Source organism: Xenopus laevis, chromosome 1L, assembly GCF_017654675.1.
Source record: "Xenopus laevis strain J_2021 chromosome 1L, Xenopus_laevis_v10.1, whole genome shotgun sequence".
NCBI lineage: Eukaryota > Metazoa > Chordata > Amphibia > Anura > Pipidae > Xenopus > Xenopus laevis.
The window spans coordinates 171,478,340-171,504,761 of record NC_054371.1 but is presented as its reverse complement, the minus strand read 5'-3'; the positions used below and the strand labels follow the sequence as shown (position 1 = coordinate 171,504,761).

The window sequence follows — 26,422 nt, the reverse complement described above, 5'->3', positions numbered from 1 at the left end:
TTTACAATGCTTTAACTGCCCATTATGTTATCATTTAGATGTTTCATTAATACATTTGGCTCAGGGGGAGGTAAACAACAGATTGTGTATCCCTGGAATAAATAGTCAGTAGACACACTGCTGCAATGTAGCTGACAGACACAAGTACACTTCTACGCACTGCTTGGGATAAGTACAGAAATCAGGGTGGGTGAGATCCTCTGTTCCTGTGACTTTTAATACTTACAATATTGTCATGTTAACTTAAAAGTACCGACTTCATTAACTTGACTCTTTAATGCCACAGACCATAATTTAGTAAAAGCTTGTGCCTAAAAAAACACCACACACACAGTTCACTCACAGTTGTCAATGGCAGAAGGCACAGAGGGAGGTATGACCCCTGAGATCCTCTTAGAAAGAACAGTTCAATCAATTCAATTCAATCAAGACACCATTCCCCATAGGCAGCAGTTTCCCATTCACATACATAAAAAACAATGTGTGATTATTGTAGGTAGAGTGATAACCACAACTGTCTTCCAAAAAAATCAACATACCTTGTTTGGGGAGAGGAAGCAGGCAGGACCTCCATTGGAGATAAAGGACAGCTGCCTCTGAAGCCAGAGCAACTCCTTTTGGGACTGTCTGAGTAACTGCTCCACATCACTCGGTTTCTGGCCCATTAACCCTTCCTGGATCAAGACAAATTGGTATTATGGTTTTGTTTAACTGTCCACCCAATATCCAATAATGCCCCCAACAGCAATTTGAAATAACAAAAATGTATTTAAAAGGAAAATAGTAGGAAAGGTAGAAAGAAAGGAGGTAAGATATAAACCAATAGTAATTAATAATGCTCACATTGAAAATGTCCCCATCTATAAGTAGGGTTAACATTTTGAAAACTGCACGTGTAACCACATTATCCTTATAAACAAAGACCAGAAAGAGACATTGGTGGAAGCTATCACTTTGCTTGTGTCTGCAACGTTAACTCTGCTTATGACTACATTATCCTAAGCAGGCCATACATGGGCCGACATTTGCTGCCAGCCCCAGTCAGAAGATTATTATTCATGTATGGGCCTACTTGGCAGCTTTCTGGTCAAGGATTGGCCAGCTATATATGGAATGGTCTGCATATACCATCCATGAAGGACTGCGGATAGGATGCTCTCCCGACTGCTCTACATAGGCCCTTTTCAGATTTGGCCTAGGGGGTCCAATGATTGAATAAACTTAACTTGGCATACCACCTGGAGATCTGCTGGTTTGGCAGCAAGTCAACAGCACTTAGACATGGTAACTGCTCCTTCTGGTACTTTCAGTTTACAGTTCAAAAGTCAACAAAAATAACATGGTTGAATATAAACTTCTGCTCACATTGCAAGGGTGTAACTGTAGGTGGGGCCATGCATTGGGGTGAGTTCTAATTACACAGACGGAATAAGCCAACTCTAAGCTGGTCATTCAAATTTCACCATACTGCCCAACCATCTGGACATGTATGCCAGGTTTGATACTGGTTTTCACCAACCATCCGACAATCATAGTGAAGCTAAAATGTTCTGTCCTGTTAGGAAATTTTATCTGAAAATGTGCCATTCAGTTAGCGGGTGTACAATGCATTGGCACATAAGAAGAGGAATCACATCTTATCTACACTTCCTGCAAGTCTGATCATTTGGAAAAATATAAAGCCATGAACAGCCATGCCTATGGAATCTGTCAATTCAGCCTGAGGCCTGATAAGTTGGATACAGTGTAGAATCAATTAGTCAATGACCAGACTTAGGCAGGATTAACTGCCCCGGTCAACGCAACATAGTGCAAGATGTCAAGATGTTTCTTAAACCTTAATTAATGATGTCCCTCTGTTTTGTACACTGTTAGATTCATTGCACCATTAAATGAGGTTACAGTTAATCAGATAATGACGATAATGAGGCATCCTTTAGCAAATGAGCCAGCAAAACCATGTTCTCACCTGTGCATCCAGCTTCAGTACTTACACAGGACTCATTGCATTTCTAATAGGCACCGTACCAAGCCGAGTGATTTACCTTTAAACATCCCAGCCTATTTCTCAGCTCATCACATTCGACCTGCAGAAGCCGAATTTCCACTTCTCGTTCCGAGTCTTTGCTGGGACAAGGTAGGTGTCCAGGTCCTCCGTTAACAGAACGCATTGTCTGCTTTGTCGGAGGCCTCTTATCGGATAACGTGGAAGAGGATTTCTTCTGCTGGAAAAACATTTAAAGATCGTATGAGGTCCGTATAAATGTGGAGGATAGAAACTCAGAAACACTTTTCGGATAGCAAATCATTTACATGATATTCCAAGTCATTTGTTTTATTACACACACCGCACATAGGGGTGACCTAAAAATGCAGACATTTTTCTGCCTGGAGATGATTAACTACTCACTTCGGTAGCTTCTCAACACAAAGTTTCTCAAAACTAATAAGCCTAAGGAGAAACTCTTCCCACTTCAGCATATTCTAGAAAAAGTACAGAAATTATTGTTCATATTCATTATCAACAACGTGGCAGAATATTTCTATGTTAATATAGCACTTGTACCATATGATTACATCAGACTAACTCTGTATCTGTAGTCGTGCAGTCAGTGCAAGTATTCTACTCACCATGACTCCACAAAATAGCCACAATTCAATTGTTCAGCCGAGACACTGTGAAAATGAATTTTTTTGACAGAGAAGGGCTGTCCAACTGGCAGCCCTCCAAGTGAGCTCCACAAGTGCATGTGTTACACTGTATGACATTTTTACAGGATCAGGCCAGAGAGCACGAGCCTTCAACAGATAACTGGCCTTCTGAATGGAAGACATACCAATGGGGGTATCTTATAAATGACTGACATTTATAAAAAATATACCAAGCATTAACAAGAACTGGTAGAAATAAAAGGAAGAATCTAGGATCTCATTAAATGCCACTAACACTAATAACAAAAGTTATTTAAACCATTACTTTATCCAAAAACGTAGCTGCATAATAGAATGCAATTGCAAGCAACTTTCCAGCATAAATTCAAACAATTACATATTTTCAGTTATGTTAAAGACATTTGTAATGTAATTGCTGTTGAAAGCAGGAACTGCCTGACATTCTCTGCACTCCTGGTTCTGACTCCTGAAACAATGTTGCAAGCCAGTTCATAAACACTGGTTAAAAGACCTGCAGGAGATCCTGTTGCATTGGTTTAATAGTCCGAGCCTGAAAACAAAAAAGGGATAAACAAACACTAATTTCACATGGACTTACATGGACTTACATTTACACATAGTTTTTAATGTGTAATTAATGTATCTGAGAAAGTTGCTTAGAATTATTATTTTTTTTAACAATCTTTTTTGTTATGCGCAAAATGTTTAGGGTATGGAGCACTTTAATGTGGCAAACAAACATGATCTGATCTGCATATAGACATGTGGCTGAATGAGTCACATGACAGCCATTAAAAAAGGTTATACTACTACGTACAAGTCAATCTGGTCCCATATAAAATTTGGTTACTATGTCTCCTCCCCTTATGTTGTCTCTAAAACCCATGTCCCACAGTCCTGTGTCGACCCTCCTCTTATGTCACCTCTAAAACTCATGTGCCACAACCCTTTCAAATGAAAAAAATGAAACGAAGTTGGTTGAAAGGCTTTACTATAATACTGCAAGCTTCCTTTTCTAATGGACTTGCTCTATGTGCTGAATACAAGTACCATTTTAGTGAGACCCCAATTGCAGAATGGTGAGATGCAATTTCTATTATGAGTAATCATTAACTATCTGTTATCTCTGAATCAATGACTGCCAGTGTGCCAGGTGCTCATGGGTTTATTCTGGGGGGGATTCATTGAAAATGCCCAATAAACTGACATAGTGCTGTAATTACTTGCTCACTATGAGTTGCAAGGAGAATGGATAAAAATACAGATGTCTTGGTAGCTAACAACTTAGTTGTAGTACTTGGAAGATGTTCGCAAAGCGAAAAAAGCTTGAAAACAACAATTAGTACAGTCAAGGTGCTTTTTCTTGAATACTAGTGGAGTGAAGATAGTAAGTTAAAAGCCTAGCCCCCCCCCATATAATAAAAGGCACAACGTTTGCCCAGGTGCAGTAACCGATAGAATAAAATGTTTGCTTATAAACAGGTGACCAGTAAATTATACCTGCTGATTGGTTGCTATAGGTTACAGCACCAGGGCAAACTTAGTGCCTTTTATTACATAACCCCATTAGGGCTATGTCTGAAAAAATGTTTACTTGACTAACATTTCTACTTGTTGGTAGAAATGTCAGTAGGTATGTGCACAGACAGGAATGCATGTAGCTGTAAGGAAGCTAAGAAGTGCTGCTTTTGCCCAGAGGCCATTGGGACATTTTACTGAAGGAACTCTGATCTAGAAGCAAACACTCCTCAGCAATTAGTAATTCATCTGACATGAAGGCATTTACCTTGCTTCCTAGAAGGCAACTTTCCAAGTCTGGTCTTTAAAGCGTCAGTTTCCAGTAAGAGGACAAGCAGACCTTAGCAATACACATTGAGGTTTAGCTTTTAGACATAGAGGGCTCGCCTTGAAGCACTCCCCAGAAAGGATTAAGATTGTGTATGCTATAAAATGTAACCTTCTTCTGTTCTCTTCATGTTGGCATAGAAATCAATGAACGTTCCTACGGTTTGTCTGTTACCTGTGGAAGTCTCCGGATTCCATGCTTTTAGAGTTTGCAATGCACCTTTATTTTTACATAAACCTGACCTACTCACCAACCTGTAAGCAGGCAATACAGAGGCAGGGCCCTTTTATAGTTAGCTGATTAATGGGAAATTTAGGGGATTACTCACTAAAACTCAAATTTATCTCATATTTTTATTAAACCAAGTTCGACCAAACTCCCATCCGCGCTTTTATCTTATTTATCAATAAAATAACTTGAAAAAAAAGTCTGGTCCGGAAAAAACTCGAGATTTCGTATGAATTTTCGGGAAAAGCCCGAATTTGCTGATTATTGGATGAAACCCAGTGCAAATCAGGATAGCTTCAAATTTTAAAAGTGGCATCCAATTAACTTCTACATGATCTCGACATGTTTGAGATGGCAGATTTTCAGATTTGGACTTTTTGCAGCATTCGGGGTTTAATACATCTTAAAAATAACCCCCTTTATGTTCTTTGTAGAACCAAAAGTTAAGAATTTTGCTTTTGATGTTATTTTTTCTGATTATATGTTAAAGGGTTTGTCCATGATGAAGAGAGTGATATTCTGAGACAATTTGCAATTGGTTTTAATTATTTTTGGTTTTTGAGTTATTTAGCTTTTTTTTCAGCAATTCTCAAATCTGGTGGCTAGGGTCCAAATTACCCTGCATACACTGATTTGAATAAGAGACTGGAATATGAATAGGAGAGGCCTGAATAGAAAGACGGGTAACCAAAAGTAGCAATAACAATAAATGTGTAGCCTTACAGAGCATTTGTTTTTTAGATGGGGTCAGTGACCCCCATTTGAAAGCTGGAAAGAATAAGAAGAAGAAGGCAAATAATTCAAAAACTCTAAATAAGAAAATGAAGGACAATTGAAAAGCAGCCCATAAGTTTGTGCTCCGTGGGACCAAAGCTACTTGCCAGAATAGACCCAATTGTTGTGTTGATGATAATGTTGGTGTTGAATAAAGGTGTTGTGCTGTAGCGATGATGCTCTCCATTACAATCAGCTGATAAACTCATGCATTCAAAAACTATAACCCAAGAGTCAGGAAACCATTTTTAAAGAAAGCTTTGTATCTGCCACATTCTGCACTCTTCTGCTGGCCGCATAAAGGGAGGCAAAAGCCAATATGCTTTAATAATTCTGTTTAACGTAATGTTAACAATAATTTATGAACAATGTGAGTGAGTACTAGAAATAAGTCACATACCAATGTAACCTGCAATGGCCTGCAAGATAAATGCATGTAGATATGTGTACTGGGATTGTGTAGTTTCTGGTTATAGGGATTCTGTGATGATTTGTATGATGTAGTTTTTATTTCTAAATTACACTTTTTACACTGCAAATAACTCTACAATATAAAATTTAATTCCTGAACCAGCAAGTGTATTTTTTTAGTTGTAATATTGGTGTGTAGGCAGCCATCTCTGGTCATTTTGCCTGGTCATGTGCTTTCAGAAAGAGCCAGCACTTTAGGATGGAATTACTTTTCTCCTACTCAATGTTACTGAATGTGTCACAGTGGGACCTGGATTTTACCATTGAGTGTTGTTCTTAGATCTACAAGGCAGCTGCTAACTTGTGTTAGGGAGCTGCTATCTGGTTACCTTCCATTTTTCTGTTGTTAGACTGCTGGGGGGAGGGGGTGATATCACTCCATCTTGTAGTACAGCAGTAAAGACTGACTCAAGTTTATCAAATCACAAGTCACATGACCAGGGGCAGCTGGGAAACTGACAATATGTCTAGCCCCATGTCAGATTTCAAGATTTTATATAAAAAAATCTGTTTGCTATTTTGAGAAACTGATTTCAGTACAGAATTCTGACAGAGCAGCACTATTAACGGATTCATTTTGGGAAATTTTTTTTTCCTATGACAGTATCCCTTTAAGTATATGTAGGGACCTATAGGATATCCTATCCCTATAGAGTTAATCCCCTACCTTTTGTATGTAGTTCTCTTTTCCCTTGTTATTGGGCCAAGCCCTTCTAACTGGTAAAGTGTAACACCCACACCTATTGGACAAAGAGTGTAATGACACTCCCCTGCCACACTGCTATATAGTGTTGTGCAGGGAGTGTCCTCTTACTCTTTGGCTCCTGGTGCTGCTGCTAGGTGTTTCCCATTGAGCCTGGGATCACCATAGCCCCCAGTAAGCATTTACCCCAAAGGGACCTGACACCTTTGGTGCTAAGTCGGGGACCAGGTAACCCCGTGAACGAGGACCAGCTAAGATTGTAAGATCTTGTTATAGTCTCTCTAGGAGAGAAAGACAGAGAGGTGTAGCAGAAAGAGCAGTTGTCGCTCCAACGAGGATTGTAGTAGGGAGTAGCTTCCCACAAGGCCTGTTTGCCTTTAGAGCAGGAAACTCAGTTGATAGGCATCTAGGTGAGCAAAGGACTACCTGTACCCTACCTGATAGATCCCGATCCCCTCACTGGCAACGTCGGTTGAATTGGGAATTGATGTACACCTATCTGCAATATCCTTTGGGAGTCGCACCTGTTTGACTGTGAACCTTGTACTGTCCAAAGTGATTCCACCTGCTGTGTCCTCAGTATATTTGTAAGTAAACCTGTGGTCATTTGCCTCTGGCATAATAAATCTGTGCTCCTGTTTTACCTTTTTAAAGAACCTCCTGGCGTCCATTATTCTATTTTGCACTTATATGCCTGTGAGTTGTAGTTCAACTACAGTTTAAAGGGGAAGCTTCCATTTGGCGAAGGCTCTGCCCTGGGTGAGGATTCGCAACGTAACCCATGCTCACTACCTAGCTGGTCACCCTTAACTCCTAATTGGCAGAATAGGCCAAGAAAGCGTTACATATATAACAAAGCTCATTTATCAAATAAAATATTAGTGATGTCCTTAAAAAGATTCATGTGTTGTGAGACGATCAATAATAATTTTTTTTGTACTTTGACTGCTTATTAAAACGGATACTTATTCTGATATAGCAAATGCCGGACTGATGCAGTTACCATAGCAACCAGCCGTGCAGTAAGAATCTGGACTATGTGTATAAAGAGAAGGGGGAATACTAATATTAAATGTTCCATATTTTCCTACTAGTCAAATAAGATGAAAAAAAAAAAAGTATTTATTGCTGCCATTCTATAAGACAATTATGCTATTCCACCCTCCCAGCAATGTGAAGCTTTTGAGATAGTGTCAAGAACCAACACATACAGAACATCAAGGCCTGTCTCTGTTTTAACACTGGCCACTTAAAAATACAATATTCAGTCATAAAGATCGGCAATATATGATTTCTTATTGGAACTCGTATGCTAATGAAGCTAAGTGCATCGTTTTTCCCCCATGTTTTTTTTTTTTTTTTTATAATATGCAGAATGTGGACGGAGCATGGACATTTTCCAGCAGCACCAACAAGTTATGGACAGGACCACCACTAGTAGTTATGGGTTAAAATAACTGAGGAATCCCACTTTGAACCTGTTATGACATTACACACAAGCAATAATACAGTTGAGCATATACAAGGTGCCATTACCTAAAGCCACTCTTGATCAAGCTGGCAGCCTATTGGCTAATAGCTTGACAGGGATTAGTCTAATACATATGGAGAGTGCTTTAATCTCACAATGAGTTAGTTCAGGCCTCTCCCTGCTTGTATGGCAGAAGTAACAGACTGATAGCTCTGGGTGAGAGCAGGTGGAGAACAGCAGAGATATACAGTATGCAATAAATCAATAGCAACTATTAATTAAAATATTAACTGAGGAGGGGGATCAATATTGATCAATACATGACCCCTACACCATAGGGATGCCAGAATTTGAAGAGAAAAGGGAAGGAGTGCTTTGACCTCCCAACCACTGAGAAAGAGAGGGGAATAAAAAAAGATGATCTTCCCTTCATCATATGCGCAGTTTTCTTGGGATAGAGACTAAGAAAAATAAATGAAGGACCCCCTTATTGTCGGTGTGGTAGAGGATGTTACCATGAACCTTTAAGTCTCAGCTTCAGATTGTGAGAAATATTTGCTCAGCAGAACATACCCACCGCTTAGTAAACTATACCGTGTGGTCTTTGGCCCATGATTGGACGAGAGGTGTCCCTGGCAATAAGGCAGAGGACTCTATCTAAAGGTGGCCATACACTATAAGATTCGCTCGTTTGGCAAGGTCGCCAAACGAGCGGATCTTAACCTGATATGCCCACTAATGGTTGGACGATATCGGCTGAATCCGGACGATCGGATTACAGTGCTGCGAATGGCCACCGACGGGTCGCAGGATTGCATCAACTAGCCGATGTGGTCCAGGATCACAGAAAAAATCAAACTTGACCGATCGATATCTGGTCGATTTTTGGCCTGATATTGATCAGGGGGGACCAGTCGGGAGCCCCCACACACGACCAGGTAAGCTGACAAATCTGTCTAAAGGACCAGTATTATGACTACCTTAAGGGGTTCCACAGTCTTGCCCATCTTAATAGAAAACGTTTACAGAAGCCGGGAGGACTGCATACTTCTGCAGATTCAACACTGTAAATGCAAGTTGGACTTCCCTTATAAATATAATTCCATATCATTTGCACCTTTATCCCTGTTGTTTCTTCTATGCCCCTTGCATATTTTTTAGACTGGGCTACCATTGTGATGGTAGAGAGTGATATGCTGAAACAATTTGAAATTGTTTTTGGGTTTTTTGGGGTTTTTTTTTCATATATTTAGCTTTTTATTCAGCAATTTTTTTAGCAATGTGGTTGCTAGTGTCCAATTACCCTAGCAACCACGCATTGATTTGAATATGAAAAGGAGAGAAAGATGAGTAATAAAATGTATTACAGAACATTTGTTTTTAGATGGGTTCAGTAACATCCACTTGAAAGCTGGAGTCAGAAGAAGGCAAAAAATACTAAAAAAAAAAAAGGAATAATGAATGTCAAATGAAAACTTGCTTAGGATTAGCCATTCTAACACATGCGGAAAGTTAACTTTGTGGTGAAGCACCCTGTAACACTAAAAGTGGCCATACATGCGCAGATTTACTTGTTTGGAGAGGTCGTCCAATGAGCAGATCTTGCCCCAGTGTAGCCACCTTGAGTTGCCGATATTGGGCTGATCAGATCATGGACCCAGATCAAGGGGAATGCAGGCAGTCAATGCGGTCCTCGATTTTTAATCTGCCCAATCACCATCTGGTCGATTTTTGGTCAGATATCGCCAGGGAAGCCTATACACTAGCCAATCTGTCTGCTTTTGTATTTTTATAGATCTATAATACTTGCCATAAATCAAGACAGGACTGCTGTTGCTTTCCACGGATTCCTCCGTGGAAACAAGTGACAATAGTGTTTTCAACAAAGTACAACCTTTATTTTCCCTAGAAGGCTACTACTTTACACATTATTATAGATGGCTTGTAGGCACACCTAAACACCTTTTATTCTGATGCCAGTTTCCATTTAATCTGAATTCTTCCAAGAAAAGGAGACGGCAGTGAGAATGTAGATAACTCTCCTTAGCCGTGCCTTTTGTGTATTTTAGCTATAGGTTCCCTTTAATGTAAACAAGAGAAAAAGCTCAATTAAAATAAAATATCTACTGGCTGACAAAACATTCTGTACTTGTTAGCAAATATTTTCATGTGTTGCCCCAATTTGTTTTCAGTGTTTTTCAACAGATGGTTCTAACTCATATACACACATATATGGTCATTTTCCTGTCCAAATCCACTCATTGTAATGCAGATTTATTTATTTTTTGTCACAAAAGTGTTTCCTTGTGCCTTTGGTCAATTAAACCCAAGCCCCCCTGAAGTCACTGAAATCATCTCACCAGTGCCCATGCCAGTGTCTGCCAATGTACATATTGTTAGACCTATTTGCCAGACAAGTTCAGTATTAGACTATTGGGGGAACTTTTTTGCCTACTTAAAAACATGTTCAAAAGTCAAATAATATACCCAAAAATTCCTGGAGTCTCCCTATATTTGCCGGCTCCCAATAAACTCGTTCTCCTCCGAGTATAACAGACCAAACTTCCTTCAATTAACATGGAGTCAGCGCTGAAATAGCTTAGGGAAAGAAGCAGTGTAGCAAAATAGTAATATACAATGTAGTATATTTACACCTTCTTTTTGGTCTAATTAGCCCACTTTCCAATATCTCAATTGAGCAGAGTTCGAAAAGTTCAGGTGCTAGCTTCTTATTCCGCCTGATGCGTTTCATCGCGTTACCGACAAAACACGTCAGGTGGAACAAGAAGCTAGCACCCAACGTCATCACCAGGCACCCAGAAAGACGGGGCACGACCCCTGCGAGTGCGGGTGAACTATTGAATTTGGTCTACTTAGAAAAAGTACCCAAACAACCAAGTGTGACACTGGACCCTTATTAAAGAAAAGGGTTTAGTATTCTGGGAGCTTGTATTATTTATGCTTGACAATAAACTAGTCAGTGCTGGTGTAACTCTCCCTGCCTTCCACTTTACAAGAGCTCTGATAATATAAAACAATTCCCACAAAGTTAGAAACATAATTATGCATTTTATTATAACATACTCAAAAAGATAAGTGAGCATTGGGATTGGGGAAACACATTAACTGAACTAATTAGCCAGCTGCACAATAAACCAGTCATCCAGACTAAGTGAGAATATTGCCTATTTATAATTGCATTTTATCACCCTTAAATAGACAGTAAAATGTGGCAGTGTGGCTTATTTGGTGTTCAACATTATCAGCAATGGTAACTTTGCACAACTCTGGGAATAATCCTTTACTGGGTAATGGGTTTTCAACATGTACAAGAAGTGCAACAATCTGTTTAATCCACTGTTTTTTATTTGCATAGAATTCTAGCACCATAGAAGCTGCTACAAGTTGCTGCAAAATTTTGCTCAGGCACAGGGACGTAACAAGATAGAGTGGGCCGCCCTGCAAAAAAACTCTACAGACCACAAACTGTTCATTAGAAGGAAACACCACAATATGGAAATCACAATATAACTTTGCTTTGAAGTGGGGGAAACCAAAAAGTGCTGGTGGGTGAGGCTTATAAAAACAGTGGGTGTGGCTTGAGGGATTGTGGGGGTGCAGCTCATGTAGCAGGTTGATTTCAGCCCCTACCACAAGTGGTATCTTCCATCTTCATACGCAACTGAAACCATTGTGTCAGCTCTTGCGCGAACACTCTGGGCAGATTTCAGGACAAAATGCAAAGTTTCGCATTTCTTGCCAAAATCCTCTGAATGGGTTTGAACCGGAGCCAGCACAGTGGTTCTGGGCACAAATGAAGAAGGAAGATACCACTTGTTGTAGGGGCTGAAATCGGTCTGTGGATTTCAGCAGCCTGATTTAAGCCCCGTCTGGCCCTAGCCATAACAGGGTACAGTTTTATAAACTAAATTATTTATTTAAATATAAATGACAAATAAATGATCATTTTTATTGCATAGAAACTGTGTAGAAAGTTTCCTAATCATCCGTATTTAAAAAACAACTGGGCTTTCACAGCATTTTCAGGATGTTGGGGTCTGCTGGCAAAACTGCTGACATTTACCAGGCAGCAAAAATGACACTAGGTGCCAATCTTGAAGATAAAACAAGGCTTTTATTATTTGTAAGAGGCTCAGACCAATTATGCATATGAACATCTATTGATGTTATGCCGCAATCTTATAAATATTTTGCACAATGAAAAAACAATGCCATTAAATAATAAGCTTATTCTTGCATAAAGAAGTCTAGTGTCTGTTTACAGTAGCAATAAAAGAGCTTAAAACCCCTCTGAATAAGCCTCTAAAATTAATTGGAAACAATTAATTAAATGGAAGTTCAAAGAGGCTGAGAGTTATTACAGAATGAGCTCAAAGTATTTAGCAACAAAGGCAAAAAAAAGGTTGTGCAATCCTGCCACCTAGTGGCCAAAGTCAGAATGTCAACTGAGTACTGGTTAGGATTTTCAAGCATTATAGACAGGACAAAAGTTTTTTTTTACCATGTTCTACCTCTATATGAGCACCCTTTCGTAGGCTAAAATTTGTTCATGCACCCTTAGTTTATAAACTGATTATGGATTAATGAAAGCAACTACCCTCAAAGTTCCCCTGGTATAGTTCCTGTGACAGCCTAAATCTCACCCAATCAGCGGCTTCATTCCTCTTCCCAATGTAGTAAGGTTCCCTATGGGGAAAACAGTATGCACCCTACATGCTGGTATTACACAGGCAAATTTTTATTTTCTATGTTTGGGCATTTGATGCCGGTACTGGTATGGGATCCATTATCCCGAAACCCATTATCCAGAAAGCTCTGAATTATGGGATGGCCCATCTCCCATAGGTTCCATTTTATCCAAATAATCCAAATATTTAAAAATGAATTCTCTGTAATAATTAAACAGTATCTTGTACTTGATCCCAACTAAGATATACAGTAATTAATCATTTTGAAGGCAAACCCAACCTATTGGGTTTATTTAATGTCTAAATGATTTTCTAGTAGACTTGAAGATCCATCGTCTGGAAAATCGCAGATCTCGAGCATCCTGTACTTGCAGTTAGCAACACTTACACACTAGTATATAGGTCCTGTGTCTGTAGAAATGTTTAACAGCATAAATGCATGAAGAGTTCCACAATGGTCCCTATATCCCTCACATCCAGGGACTCCCCAAAAATTTTTCATTACAATCTGTCTTAGGAAATTTTGTCTCTGGAAATGCCATATATTTTAATACTGATCTGATGAACTGCTGTACCATACTGTATCTCAACGTGCCTATAAGCAATGCTTTATCAGTTGTAATAATCAAGCCCATGTGTCATGCCACAGAGAGAAGGAGCTGGACTGAGCAGGCAGCAAAAAATGGGAGGGACATGCAGCTTCCAAGCTTGCCCTGCATACAAAGTTATGTAGATCGTGGGTTCTCTGGTTTCTCGGAACAGCACACCCATCCCTTAGATACAAGCGATCATTATTCTGCAGTGTGACAAATTCTGCATTGTATACAACCCCTGTACTGGGCAATAGTGAGTGTCTGCTGCAGGATGCAAAATGTGGAAGCTAGAAGGAAGACCATGTTAGCCCCAAATGTCTGATGATTAATGGAGTGGGGCATGAGTGCCCATGTTACTACCAGACCTCCTTTGAATCTATTTAAAAGGGATCACTAGATTTCACTTGCCTTATGTTGGCTCCATGAAGCAAGAGCTGGCCATTTAACAGATCTCTGAATACCCAGATCTGTATTGGGGTCTCCCTCCCTTTTAGAAAGGGACTGGGTTATCAAGCCACCCCCAGTGATTGTAATCACTTATGTGATACCTGCTCTTGTAAGCAGAAAACTGCACCGGCCCAGTGCGAGCGCAAGCACCACAGGGCAATCTTTTTCTTCTGCTCCTTCTTTCTTCAATACCTTTTTTTTTTCCAATACCATGGGGCAGACGGATGCACAGTGCAGTGAAAAGGCTGGCTTGTTTGTTAAAGTTTGACTTCTCACACTACTGTGCATGTACCCAAAGAAAGAAGAAGAATGAAGAAGATCACTCATACAGACGGGTGCAGTTTTCTGCAAACAGGAGCACGGGCCTGGGGTATCAGGAAAGTGAATACCATCACTAGAGTGTGCCTAACATTTGGCACCCCCAAATGATTTAGACTTTCTTCTCCTTTAATGACAGCCTTAGAGTTAGAAGTATATCTCCCCTCTCTGTGTTCATAGGGCTGATGAATTGATCAATGTCATCATTTTTTTCCCATTGGTCTGGGGCTGTGTCAGTTTAAATGAAATAGCCACACTTGACACCCATATCACTGCTGCAAATTTAGATCCGTTTTAAATCAATAGTGCAAAAGGGGACTGGCTTTCTAATTGTAATTAATCTACTGGGCATGCACCGTTGACAGTAGTACAATAAACGTATGGGTCATTTACCCTGGACACGTGCTAGATGAGCATTAAGAGGTGCAAAGGTCGGCCCCATACTGCTTATTAAAAAGGCAGTTGCATGATATGTCTTGCTGTATTCTGCATCTAGAGCCGACAGCTCTTCCTAAATACAGGGCTGCTTCACAGTATACTCTGACATACAACATGCCTCCCATGCCTCCCATTCCCACCCATTATGGATACTGTGCTGCTGAATTCAAGCAGTGATGTATTCACAAGGGATAAGCAGGTCTCTGTGCCCCATTTTGGAGTGCAGAGACTAGAGGCATTTCAGAAAAGTACAGGGAAGTGTGCAAAGAACAAAAACAAGGGCAGTTTGCATTCCTTTTTTTATTGAAGTTTTCCTCCCTGCCATTAACTTAGTAAATGCCCACTATTGCGACACATGTCTGAATGATGTTTTTAAAGAGATAAGAAACAAAGCCACCAATGCCGATGGGTTAATGCCCAATTCCATGGCATTAGTGCCTCATTCTATCACAGATAATAAGGATCAGTCATTTCAGCGGAGTAACAGGAGTGGAATATTGCAATGTTATATATTCCTTGTACAGAGAGCGCAAAGATATCAAAGGTTAATATGGCTGATTTTGTAATGGCACGAATGGATGAGGAGCTAAACATACACACTGCTGAATAGAAGAGTGACTGATGCTAAATTGCTTTAGAGCGTCTGAATTTCAAACACTTTGTAGGATTAAACAATAATTATGACTGCTTTATTCAAAGAACTGACAGCAATTTGCTACAGAGAATGATACGACCATGTCGGGCGCAGTATAAGCAGCAATCATGGCTAATTAGATTGCGTCAGGGCAGGCGTCAAAACACCACAACAGCTTCATTACATTCAGAGTAAGGATGACGGGCACAGGCTGGCACCAATGTGATAAAATCAGGATGTTTGGCACCAAATTAAAGAGAATAAAAATCAGATGTTTGACAATGTCTGTCGGCACTAATTTTTTCTGGGTTATGGGACTGAATAATATTTAAGAATCTTATAACCTGTTACCGCCTTCTTTTTTTAAATTTGGGTTTTGGGAAGGACTTCAGCAAGGGATTTGTATGGATGGATTTTATAAATATATAAATATTTCCCCCACAGATTTTAACCATACCAAATGGTAAAATGACTAAAGTAACCCTGTATGTGTGTGACAGAGGTAGAGAAATGACATTGTAGGATCCACCGTGGTAAACGACTTGAGGAGTGGCAAAATGTTGGGCACCCCTTCAGTTCAATCACTAACCTTATGTGGCATGCAGCTGGGTGCCCTCCATAGGAAAGACACGTATTCAAAGCACTTTTGCCAGGTGACCACTTTTACAGAGTTTACTATACTTCACATGTACCTGCCTTGTTGGAGGAAAGGGGAGAACTTGGTAATCAGCAGGAAGATGAAGTCACTGTTCTCTTCACGAGGGTACCCTGTACTGATTAGATTTTTTTTATTAATGGAAGCCACACACCAGCCCAAGGGCAAGATTAACCAATGGGGGTAGCCCAATATGCAGGTACCCATGAGTCATTTAAAGGGGTGGTTACATAGTTACATAGTTAAATCAGGTAGAAAAAAGACAAAGTCCATCAAGTTCAACCCCTCCAAATAAAAACCCAGCATCCATACACACACCCCTCCATACCTTTACATAAATTCTATATACCCATATCTATACTAACTATAGAGTTTAGTATCACAATAGCCTTTGATATTATGTCTGTCCAAGAAATCATCCAAGCCGTTCTTAAAGGCATTAACTGAATCAGCCATCACAACATCACCCGGCAGTGCATTCCACAACCTCACTGTAAAGAACCACATTGACTATGAAGATTTTCATTCATCCAGGTCATGGTATATCTAGTATAGGTCAATCTACAAACAACTGGACTTGCTGAGTAATCAATGAAGACGTTTCACTACTCATCCGAGCAGCTTCTTCAGTTCAACTGACTGGTGTGGGAAATTCTCGTCATATAAACTCTTCCACTAATCCAATCACAATGGCACATTGTAACTCTTCAAAGAGGTAACATCTGAAGAAATTCACAGAGGTGTTGATTCTGTGTAGTTACTGTGATAGGATTATCCAATGTGTCATGCAACTCCTAGATACAGGTGTTACTTGTGAGAGTTGCATGAATGGATGTGTGAAGTGTTCTGAATCCGCCGGGGTACAGATGTTAAAACAGCATTGTATGTAGCAGACAGGTGGTGTCAAAGCCCCCGACTCTGTTCAGAGATGGTCTCTCCACCTTGACATGAATCGCCTCTTTCACACCTCGTTCAAACCAGCGGTCTTCTTTATCCAAGATTTGGACCTTGCTATCTTCAAAGGAGTGTCCCTTGTCTTTTAAGTGTAGAAAGACAGCTGAGTTTTGCCCTGTAGAGTTCTCCCTCCTGTGCTGAGCCATTCGCTTGGAGAGCAGTCGTTTTGTCTCCCCAATATATAGATCTGTGCACTCCTCGCTACACTGGACTCCGTATACCACATTGCTTTGTTTTTCTTTTGGTGTTTGATCCTTTGGGTGTAGAAAAAGTATGTTTTAGTGGGAGCACTTACCGGACACTGAATTCAGACGTGCTGTACAGCTAGCCGCCATCCCACACGGTCACAAGAATTCCAGGAACAAGAAAAGCGAAGCACCGGGAGAATTCAGTAAAATGTAAAAAAATGAAATTTTATTCAATAGACATGTAAAAACCAGTTACAGCAGCAACCCGGGTTGCTGCTGTAACTGGTTTTTACATGTCTATTGAATAAAATTTCATTTTTTTACATTTTACTGAATTCTCCCGGTGCTTCGCTTTTCTTGTTCCTGGAATCCTTTGGGTGTACCAGTTTTTGTCTCAGTGTGTTGCTAGGTTTGAAAAACACCGGGACATGCGGTTTGTTGAAAATCCTCCTGAGTTTCTCTGACACTCCAGCTACATATGGGATGACTATGTTTCGCCTACTATGTGTCTCCGGATTATTTCTATTGGTGTTCCTGTTGGGCTTGGTTGTTGCTGTTTTGACAAAGGCCCATTCTGGGTAGCCACACGCTTTCAAAGCTCCTCTGAGATGTTTTTGCTCTTTGTCTTTGCTTCAAATGAAATTTCTTTTCTTCTAGCCTGAAGGGGTGGCCTCTGGTACGGTGATCCATTTTATGGGTAAAAAGGTCCCCTGCTATTTGTCTATAATGTCCTCTAATGTACTTGTAAAGTGTAATCATGTCCCCTTGCAAGCGTCTTTTTTCCAGAGAAAACAACCCAAACATTGACAGTCTACCCTCATAATTTAAGTCTTCCATCCCTCTAACCAATTTAATTGCACGTCTCTGCACTCTCTCCAGCTCATTTATATCCCTCTTAAGGACTGGAGTCCAAAACTACACTGCATACTCCAGATGAGGCCTTACTAAGGACCTATAGAGAGTTAATGCACTTTTTTTATGCAAGACAGAACTTTATTTGCTTTAGTGGCCACAGAATGACACTGCATAGAATTAGACAACTTGTTATCTACAAAAACCCCAAGATCCTTCCCAGTTAAGGAAACTCCCAACACACTGCCATTTAGTGTATAACTTGCATTTATATTATTTTTACCAAAGTGCATAACCTTGCATTTATCAACATTGAACCTCATTTTCCAGTTTGCTGCCTAGTTAACTTTCAGTATGTTATACTGTAAAATGGCTAATTCTAAGCAAATTTTCAATTGGCCTTCATTGTTTTCTTATTTATGTTTTTTGAATTATTTGCCTTCCACTTCCAACTTTTCCAAGCTTTAAATGGCCCCATTTAAAAATAAATCCTCTGTAAGGCTGCAAATGTATAGTTATTGCTACTTCTTATTGCTCTTATTTTCCCCCATTCATATTCCAGTCTCTCATATGAGTGCATGGTTGCTCGGGTAATTTGGCTCTTAGCAACCAGATTGTTTAAATTGCAAACTGGAGAGCTGCTGAATAAAAAGCGAAATAACTTAAAAACCTCAAAAAACTAAAAAATCTATTTCAAACGGTCTCTGCGTCACACTAAAGGTTATTTAAAGATGAACAATCCATTTAACCTTTAATTCCCTTATAAACAATAATTATTATATCAGTTCCACATAAAATAAAGCATAAGGGCCCTTATTTACTAACAGTGGTTGTAGAACTATATACACTATTCAGGGATCACTCGGGCCATATCTCTATAGCTCTATACACCTATGCCTTTCTGGTCAGTGTGACTGAGACACTAGGCACATTATGCAGCCCTAAGGGCACAAGGTGACTCTCCACTTAAAACCTGCCTTTGACTAGTACAGAGTTCACTTTGCACTTCACACCTAGAGGCTTCCAAAAGACTGGTCAAAACAAGCCCACATGACACCTATTTTGATTCAAACGTAGTTTGAACCACAAAATAGCACCTATGTTAGTACTTTATCCATTCTTAGCAAATGAAGCCCAAATAGCTAGCAACATGTGAATAAGAATTTGGTCAAACACAGTACATTTCTGCAAAAATTGTGCTTTTATTGATCCACTACATGTTTTGAGCAGGGAGCTCTTTTTCAAGTGTTAACAGAATCAAACACCACACAGAAATTGAAACACTCTACAGCTTCACAGTACGGCACCAGGTACCCGCATCAACAGCATCGGCAGGCTTTCTGCTCTGAGAAAACAAGTTCCCGGGACCCTTCTATGGATTCTGCAGGTGCATCATCCAGCATTGGTGACCATTTCGGAGGGAGTAGGAAACCCCCAACAACTGCAGAATATCCGGGTGAAATTAAACCAGCAACAGGAACCCTCTTTTTTATAGCAAAGCACCCAAGGACAAAGAAGGAATCCAAGGGCCAGGGAGAACTATGCCCAATGAAACAAACAGAAGAGGTAATAAATCGTATTATAATCTACTCTTATGTGTTAACCCCTGAGGAGGAATCGGTTTGTTCCCTCTTACAATTTGGACTTGTTAAACTGGGAAATTGACTTTCAGAAATGTTTGAGAACTTTAAGACTTAAAGAAACTAACCCTTTATCTCCCATGTACATGTTTAAAATGTTGAAAAAGTTATACTTGCTGAGGTTAAAAAATTAACAACCCTCGTTAAGTAGATGTATACCAAACCTGTCGTTTAAAGAGCAACATGCTTTACATAAATTACAGAATATGGATGCTTTAATTATAAAAAAGGCTGACAAGGGTGGTAGCATCATGATCATGGAGAAAAGTATGTATATCTGTGAAGCTGAACGCCAACTTACTACACCAGGGCATAAAAAGCTAATTAGTAAGGATCCAGTGAGATTCTGAAAGAGAGTACAGGGTCACAGAGGCTTACCAGAATGGGTTAATTACACTAGACATCAAGGAATTTCTAATGGTAGATCACCCTCGAGTACCAGTCCTTTACCTGCTCCCCAAGGTTCACAAAACACATCAATCCCCCGGGTTGTCCTATAGTCTCAGGGGTAGGGTCTGTTTTAGAACTTTTATCCAAATTTTTGAATTACTTTTTACAATCGTTGGTGCGACAGATTCCCTGTTGTCTTGAAACACAATAGCTTTCACATACCCTGTCCACCTTGAAACCCTTGGGAACTGATTGCTTTTTATGTAGTATAGATATTACTATTAAATTTATTAATATTAAATCTTCAATACATTTCAATACAATACATTTAATCCCCCGAAACAAGGGGATTAAATGTAGTGAAGAATGCTTGCTTGAAACCAACTTGTCACATAACATGGTATATTTACTTCTTGACTGTTTGACACTGGTATTGAAACGGAATTACTTCAGGTTTGAAGTATTATTGGCAGTCACAAGGTACATCAATGGGGGCAGCAGTTGCTACCTCATTTGCCAATTTGTTTGTCCACAGTTTGGTAAAGGAATTTTTCCTTAATGGTGATTATAGAGATTCATATCTCTTTACCTACACTATGTGGACAACATTTTGATAATCTGGAATGGTGACGTTTCAGTCTTTTTAGAAATAGTACAGAAAGCAAATGAGAAACACCCCACTGTGAAGTTCACCGTTGAAGTTTCAAAAGATACACTTAGCTTCCTTGATGCGAAGCTTACTCTGGAGGGAGGAGGTATTGTAACGGAAATGATTGCAACAGTCTGTTACACTCTACCAGCTTTCATAACCCTAGATGTATTTCAGAAATCCCTAGGGGCAGTTTTTAAGAGCAAGGAGAATCTCCTCGGAAAAGGATAAATATTGTGAAGCTGCTGGTCGGCTCACTAGAAGATTTAAAGAGAAGGGCTATAAAACTAGCCATCTACTAAAAACAGCCAAGGATAAAGGTTGCATCTCTAGGGATGAGTTACTTTCCCAAAAATCTGTACCTAAGCGAGATTCGAGAGTTATTTTTATCGGCAGATTTTCCCATGTAAGTAATCAGATTGAGAAAGTCATCAAAACATTTTGCCCGATTCTCCAGCAAAACAAGGTGTTAAAACATCATTGTAGTGATGCTCCTCAGTTCTGTTACACTAGAGGACAGCCACTAAGAGATAAATTATGTCCAGCAGAATTTCAGAAAGAAAGTAAGTCCCACTCTTTGTTTCACGGTAAGCCTAAGAGTCTTGATAAAGGGCCCTGCGTGGCCCGAAACGTTGCCATGTTTTTGAAGTCTACAATGAGCCAATAAAAATCCCTATTTTCATTCACTAAAATGAATATCGTGCTACAGTGTTTTGGATTTTGGTAGGCCTAAGAGAGGCAAATTTCCTTGCTTTAGTTGCATATGCTGTTCCTCGGTAATTAAAAGGGAAGTAGTGAGTCATCCTTCAAATGGAAAAAACTGGATTTGAGATCTTATGTAACTTGCAAAACTGCGGGGGTGATATATTTATTAAAATGCCCATGCGGGTTGGTAAACATTGGACAAACAGCACGTCCTGTAAAGGAATGAATAAAAGAACATAGGGCCAATATCCGCAACTTCAAATCAGGAACCCAAACAGATTAAAATGGCAAGTGTTTGAGGTTGTATGTAAACCACAATGAGGAGGTAACTTGTCAAAGCTGTGATTACAAAGGGAAGCAAAATGGATTGAAAAACTTAATTGCTTGCATCCTGATGGTTTGAATGATTTCTGGAGTATTAGAAGCTTTCAGTAAGTACTTACCTATGTTATTCGCCTTACACTGTGTTAACCTGCTTATTCTTTCGTTTTTAGACAAAATTACCACTTTTGAAAAAAAATGAATGTACTTCTGAAGGGTATGATAGTTCCCTTTATAATTAGATTGTACCAATCTTATGTGAATCACATTGAGCTCTAGGCAGGCAGTTTGCAGTGCCAGGGTGAATGTTTTTAAGTTATTTCCTTTTAGATGTTCCTGAGGATAAAGAGTATTTTCTACCTCATCTACTTGGATGGACTAATTATTACACTGAAAGACTTATGTGCACATCTCTGGAACTATTATAGTGGTTTCAATTGTCTTTTGTATTCACTTGAATATGGCTCGTCTGAAAAATTACCCTTGGCAGTGGCCACAACCCCTTTACACACTAATTGGGGATGGGGTAGAGTGTTTACATTTTTGTGTGATGTTTGATTCTGTTAACACTTGAAAAAGAGTTCTCTGCTTGAAACATGTAGTGGATCAATAAAAGTACAATTTTTACAGCAATGTACTGCATTTAACCAAGTTCTTATCCACTGTTATTTCTATAAATTGAGGCTTCATTGGACGTATATTGTTATTGAGCTAGCAACATGTAACTGACTGTACAAATCCCAAGGTAAGAGCTTTCTACAGTTAAAAAAATATAGGGCTATTGACTCACAATGTGAATTACTCGGTAAAAGAAAATGCCAGTTTTGGCTTCTGCTGTATCATTCCCTTCTGTTATGTCAAATTCCTGACTAACAGCTGTCAGGTTGGATGCATTAGCAGCCTGCTATGTCATCAGCTTAGTATTTTCTTTAATAGAAAACAGCTGAAACAAACAATTTTTGAGAATGCAGAGAAAAAGCCATTCTCTCCTAGGCAATTACCATCCCCTTGTGATGCACTTAACATCCTTTTATCCTTTCTGCATTATTAGAGCCAGTCTAGAACTGCAACAGAAAGAGACTGCGCTTGTGCCAGACTTGAGCCTTGTCCAAGGACAGTCATATACATCCAAAATGGTTCATATATTGTAACCGGTATAACCGTCTTGGGGCTAAATGAAATCCAGTTCAAATTAATTTGGCTATGGAGAATGAAGATCATCAATATATTCAAGTCCAGTCTACTGCAGTTGCCTTGATGCTTCAATGCTGAGGAGAAGCAACCCCTATGAGCTTAACCTCAACAGACAAGATATTAAAACAGGATAGGATTCACCCTTTCCATAACGTTTTAATTCATACATACAAATGCTGCACCCAAAGCCAAATTTACTAAAGCAGAATTACATCTGTGAACATAAATTTGGTTTGTTCAGCTGAATACTAGTTCTGCCATCAGGAATGACGGAGCCCCATACTACTAAGTTGCCAGGGCCCTCAATATAGGGGGCCCCAGAAATCAAGCCATTTTTTACTTTTTGCCCAATGGGACATAGTGCAGAGTGCATCAGGAAGGGGTTGCAAGTGCTTTGCAAATCAATGTCCCCAAGGAACATAAATGACCCGGACATGTTTTGCATACATACAGTATCCTGAAATTGCTCATCATAGTGCCCTCTAACTCCCGCACTCCCTAGCAGCCACAATTGTCACATGCCTGGTTATTACACTTTGTACTTTGTAATTTATTTGTACTGGCCATTTAACACTTCAAGACTGGTTGCATTTTTTCCCCTTAAACAAGGATCAATTCAAGATAGGTTGTCAGTCAATGTTAGAGCGATCTGTATTTAGATAAAATGGGGCAAACTTTATGGCTTATCAGAACAAATGTCTCTACAACACAAGTGAAGGCCATTGTTTTGCAATAAAGCAAATTTGTGAATGCATGTTAATGCAGACAAGGTAATTACTTGCACCTAGTCCATATACTGAATCACAATCAGTGTGTTCCTTTGCAGAGCCTGAAATGATTAATAGCTCAATCGTTAAAGAGGCTTCTCGTGGATCAATGAGAATGAAAGGAAGACTACAGAGAAATGCTATCAGGGTCAGAACAGAGAAAAACTTCTAAAGCTATTAAATCACACAATCATAAGCTTTACCTTGGTCTTTGTAGATGCGGGTGCATTTGCTTTTTCAGTGTTCTTGGTGGGTGCTCTCTGTCCCTGCAGCTTGGATGCACGCTCGCCTACTTTACTGCTCTCAGGTTTCTGCTGGCAAAGTAAAGGCATTCCCTTATTAACAGAATCCCTTAGCAAACAAAGTGAAAAAGGCATTTCCAAACACGCTACCTATCACATTGTACTCATGAAAAGTGCACATACAATACATTACATATGAAACGGCAAATAACATTCAAGAGTTCATTTTCTAAAGGACCACAGTGCAATCATTCATTCAAGAACAGGAGTTTGATGCTGTTTTTCTACCATCGTTCTGCATGTACACATTGTGTGCCACGTCTCTTTGTGCCACGTCTTCTAATTCTGCTAACAATGATTACAAAATAGAATGAATGTCTATGGGTGCCAATGGGGTTTGATCTGTTAATGCTAATGGGGTGCGAGTCAGATTAGGCACTAGACACCCTACTTTCTATACTTGGCAGAGGCTATTTTGAATCTCCCAGACATGGTTGGCATTGCACATAATGGTGTCGGAAACCTCCCTTATAGGGGGCAAACATTTGAGAGGATGCATGGATATTACTTTTGGTGTATGGTGCACATATACATATACAAGGGTCTTTTTATAATATACATATATAGGTACACGTTAGATATCATTGCCTAGTAGCAAACAAGCCATGTCCAGATCTTTTCTGTATGGCCTTATTTCTCATTTATATTTCATGTTGCTCTTCCCCCCCATCTCTTCACTTCTGCAGTGTTGTTCTTTGGTTTCATCATTAATTTATCTAGAGGCTTTCTGCTGCAAAATGGTCTGAAAACCATCATATCAGAACCATATTTTTGGCTAGCAAAGATGTAATAACTCTACCAAACCCTGGTGGGATACGAGTCATGAACGTAAACAAGAGATTTACTAGCAGCATTTATTTATCCCCAGCCTATCATTTTCCAAACACTGATATTTGTATTTGTGACCAATCAGAATTCATTTTTGAATATCATAGTTAAAAAAAAATTAACACATAGAGAACAGGAACTATGGTGAACATTTTAGTAATCAAACCTACTATCAAACTGGACTTTGAGGTTATTCTGAATAAAAGCATAAGTGTTAATAGTATCAAAGGAACAGTATACCAAGGCTTCGGATAAAGGCCCACCTATATACTTTACAAATTGGACATGCGAACAGGTTGAGACCTCAGCTGGGGAATGGTTTTAGAATTGTTTAGAGTTGTACCATGCAGGTCACTACTCTGAAACTAAAAGGGAAAGCCAAATTATCATGGCATATGGCAGCAGGCTTGCCATCAAATAACTTATTAAGCATTTCTGAGAAATGGAAACAGTATGTTCATTCAGTTAGAATAGCGATGAACACTGGGTATTGTTTTAGAAAATCCACCACTCGTCAGAGTAATGTCCCTTTAATGTACTGTCAAACGTTTTGTCTTTAAAACAGCTTTGAAAGATTTGCCAATTATCCTATTAGCAGAGATGTAATGTGCAAAGGTCAGGTCATTCTTAAAAAGCCAATAGTTCTCTCAGATTGCTGGCTCAATAAATAATTCCTATGGCAGGAACACTTGGAGTATGTGCAGCTTTTCTACATTTTCTACATTAAGAGCTCATTTACTGTGACCGGGACATTAGTGCTGGACCACTAACAGGTACAAAACTGCGACCCTTGCAGACTGTATAAAGAGCACCTGTGCCCAAGGGTAGACTATGCTAAGCATCTTGTTTAAAATCTGCAAAGAACAGCACTGACACATGCAAGGGCCCCTATATTTATGCCGTCACAAAACAAGAATTATGTACAGGACTCTGGAGCACTTGCGCCACATAATGCCAGAGTACAGCCATGTTTTTTTATGCTGGCACTACCAGGGCTGCATGCATATATAGGCACAACTTGGTGCCTATTGTAAAACAACATTGTAAAAGTAACCAGGAGATATTCTGTATCGCTTTGGTCAATTTTTTTCCATATCTATCTATTTTTTGATCTACATTATTTTTGTAGTGGTGCACTCATGTTAGCAGTATATTCCTATGTACTGCTACTTACCAATATTCATGTGAGAAGACATGTTTTAACAATCACAGGAACACATACTTTCATACGCTTACATTTCGATATTGCAAACTAAATTTAATTGTGCTTATTTTCTGTACATTTAAATGCATAATACTACCCTGCTCTTTTCTGAACTGAAGAAGAATAAAACATTTGGCTGCAGAAAACTCCCCCACATCTCTAGCTAGTGAGTTTTAGGGTAGGACTACACGGGCATTTTCGGCGCGATCCGATGCGCAAAAATGCAGACGTCAAGTCGGATGCAACGGAAATAAGATAAACAATAGCATTGTGGGATGGTGTCGCAGCGTTGATCCGACACGACGCAACTGTCGGATCCAGACGCTGCGCGCCTCGTCTGCATCCGACAGTCATCTTGCGCCAGATAAACGCTGTGACTTCATCCGACATTTGTATATCTTACCTTATTTCCGACTCGACGCCTGCGTTTTTGCGAAGTGCGTCGGATCACGCCGAAAATGTCTGTGT

General features: G+C 39.6%; 1 protein-coding gene across 4 annotated transcripts in view; it reads right to left on the bottom strand.

The window, feature by feature from the left end:
- The window catches only part of rimbp2.L (RIMS binding protein 2 L homeolog), a 211,219-nt gene that overhangs the window by 161,524 nt on the left and 23,273 nt on the right, over positions 1-26,422 (bottom strand). For all 4 annotated transcript variants that reach the window (XM_041567214.1, XM_041567218.1, XM_041567220.1 and 1 more), the window contains exons 3-5: positions 23,824-23,934; positions 2,046-2,225; positions 540-674 (exon numbers count right to left, since the gene is read on the bottom strand). In XM_041567214.1, the coding sequence (XP_041423148.1) occupies positions 540-674; positions 2,046-2,225; positions 23,824-23,934 (426 nt within the window). The remainder of the gene's footprint in view (positions 1-539; positions 675-2,045; positions 2,226-23,823; positions 23,935-26,422) is intronic.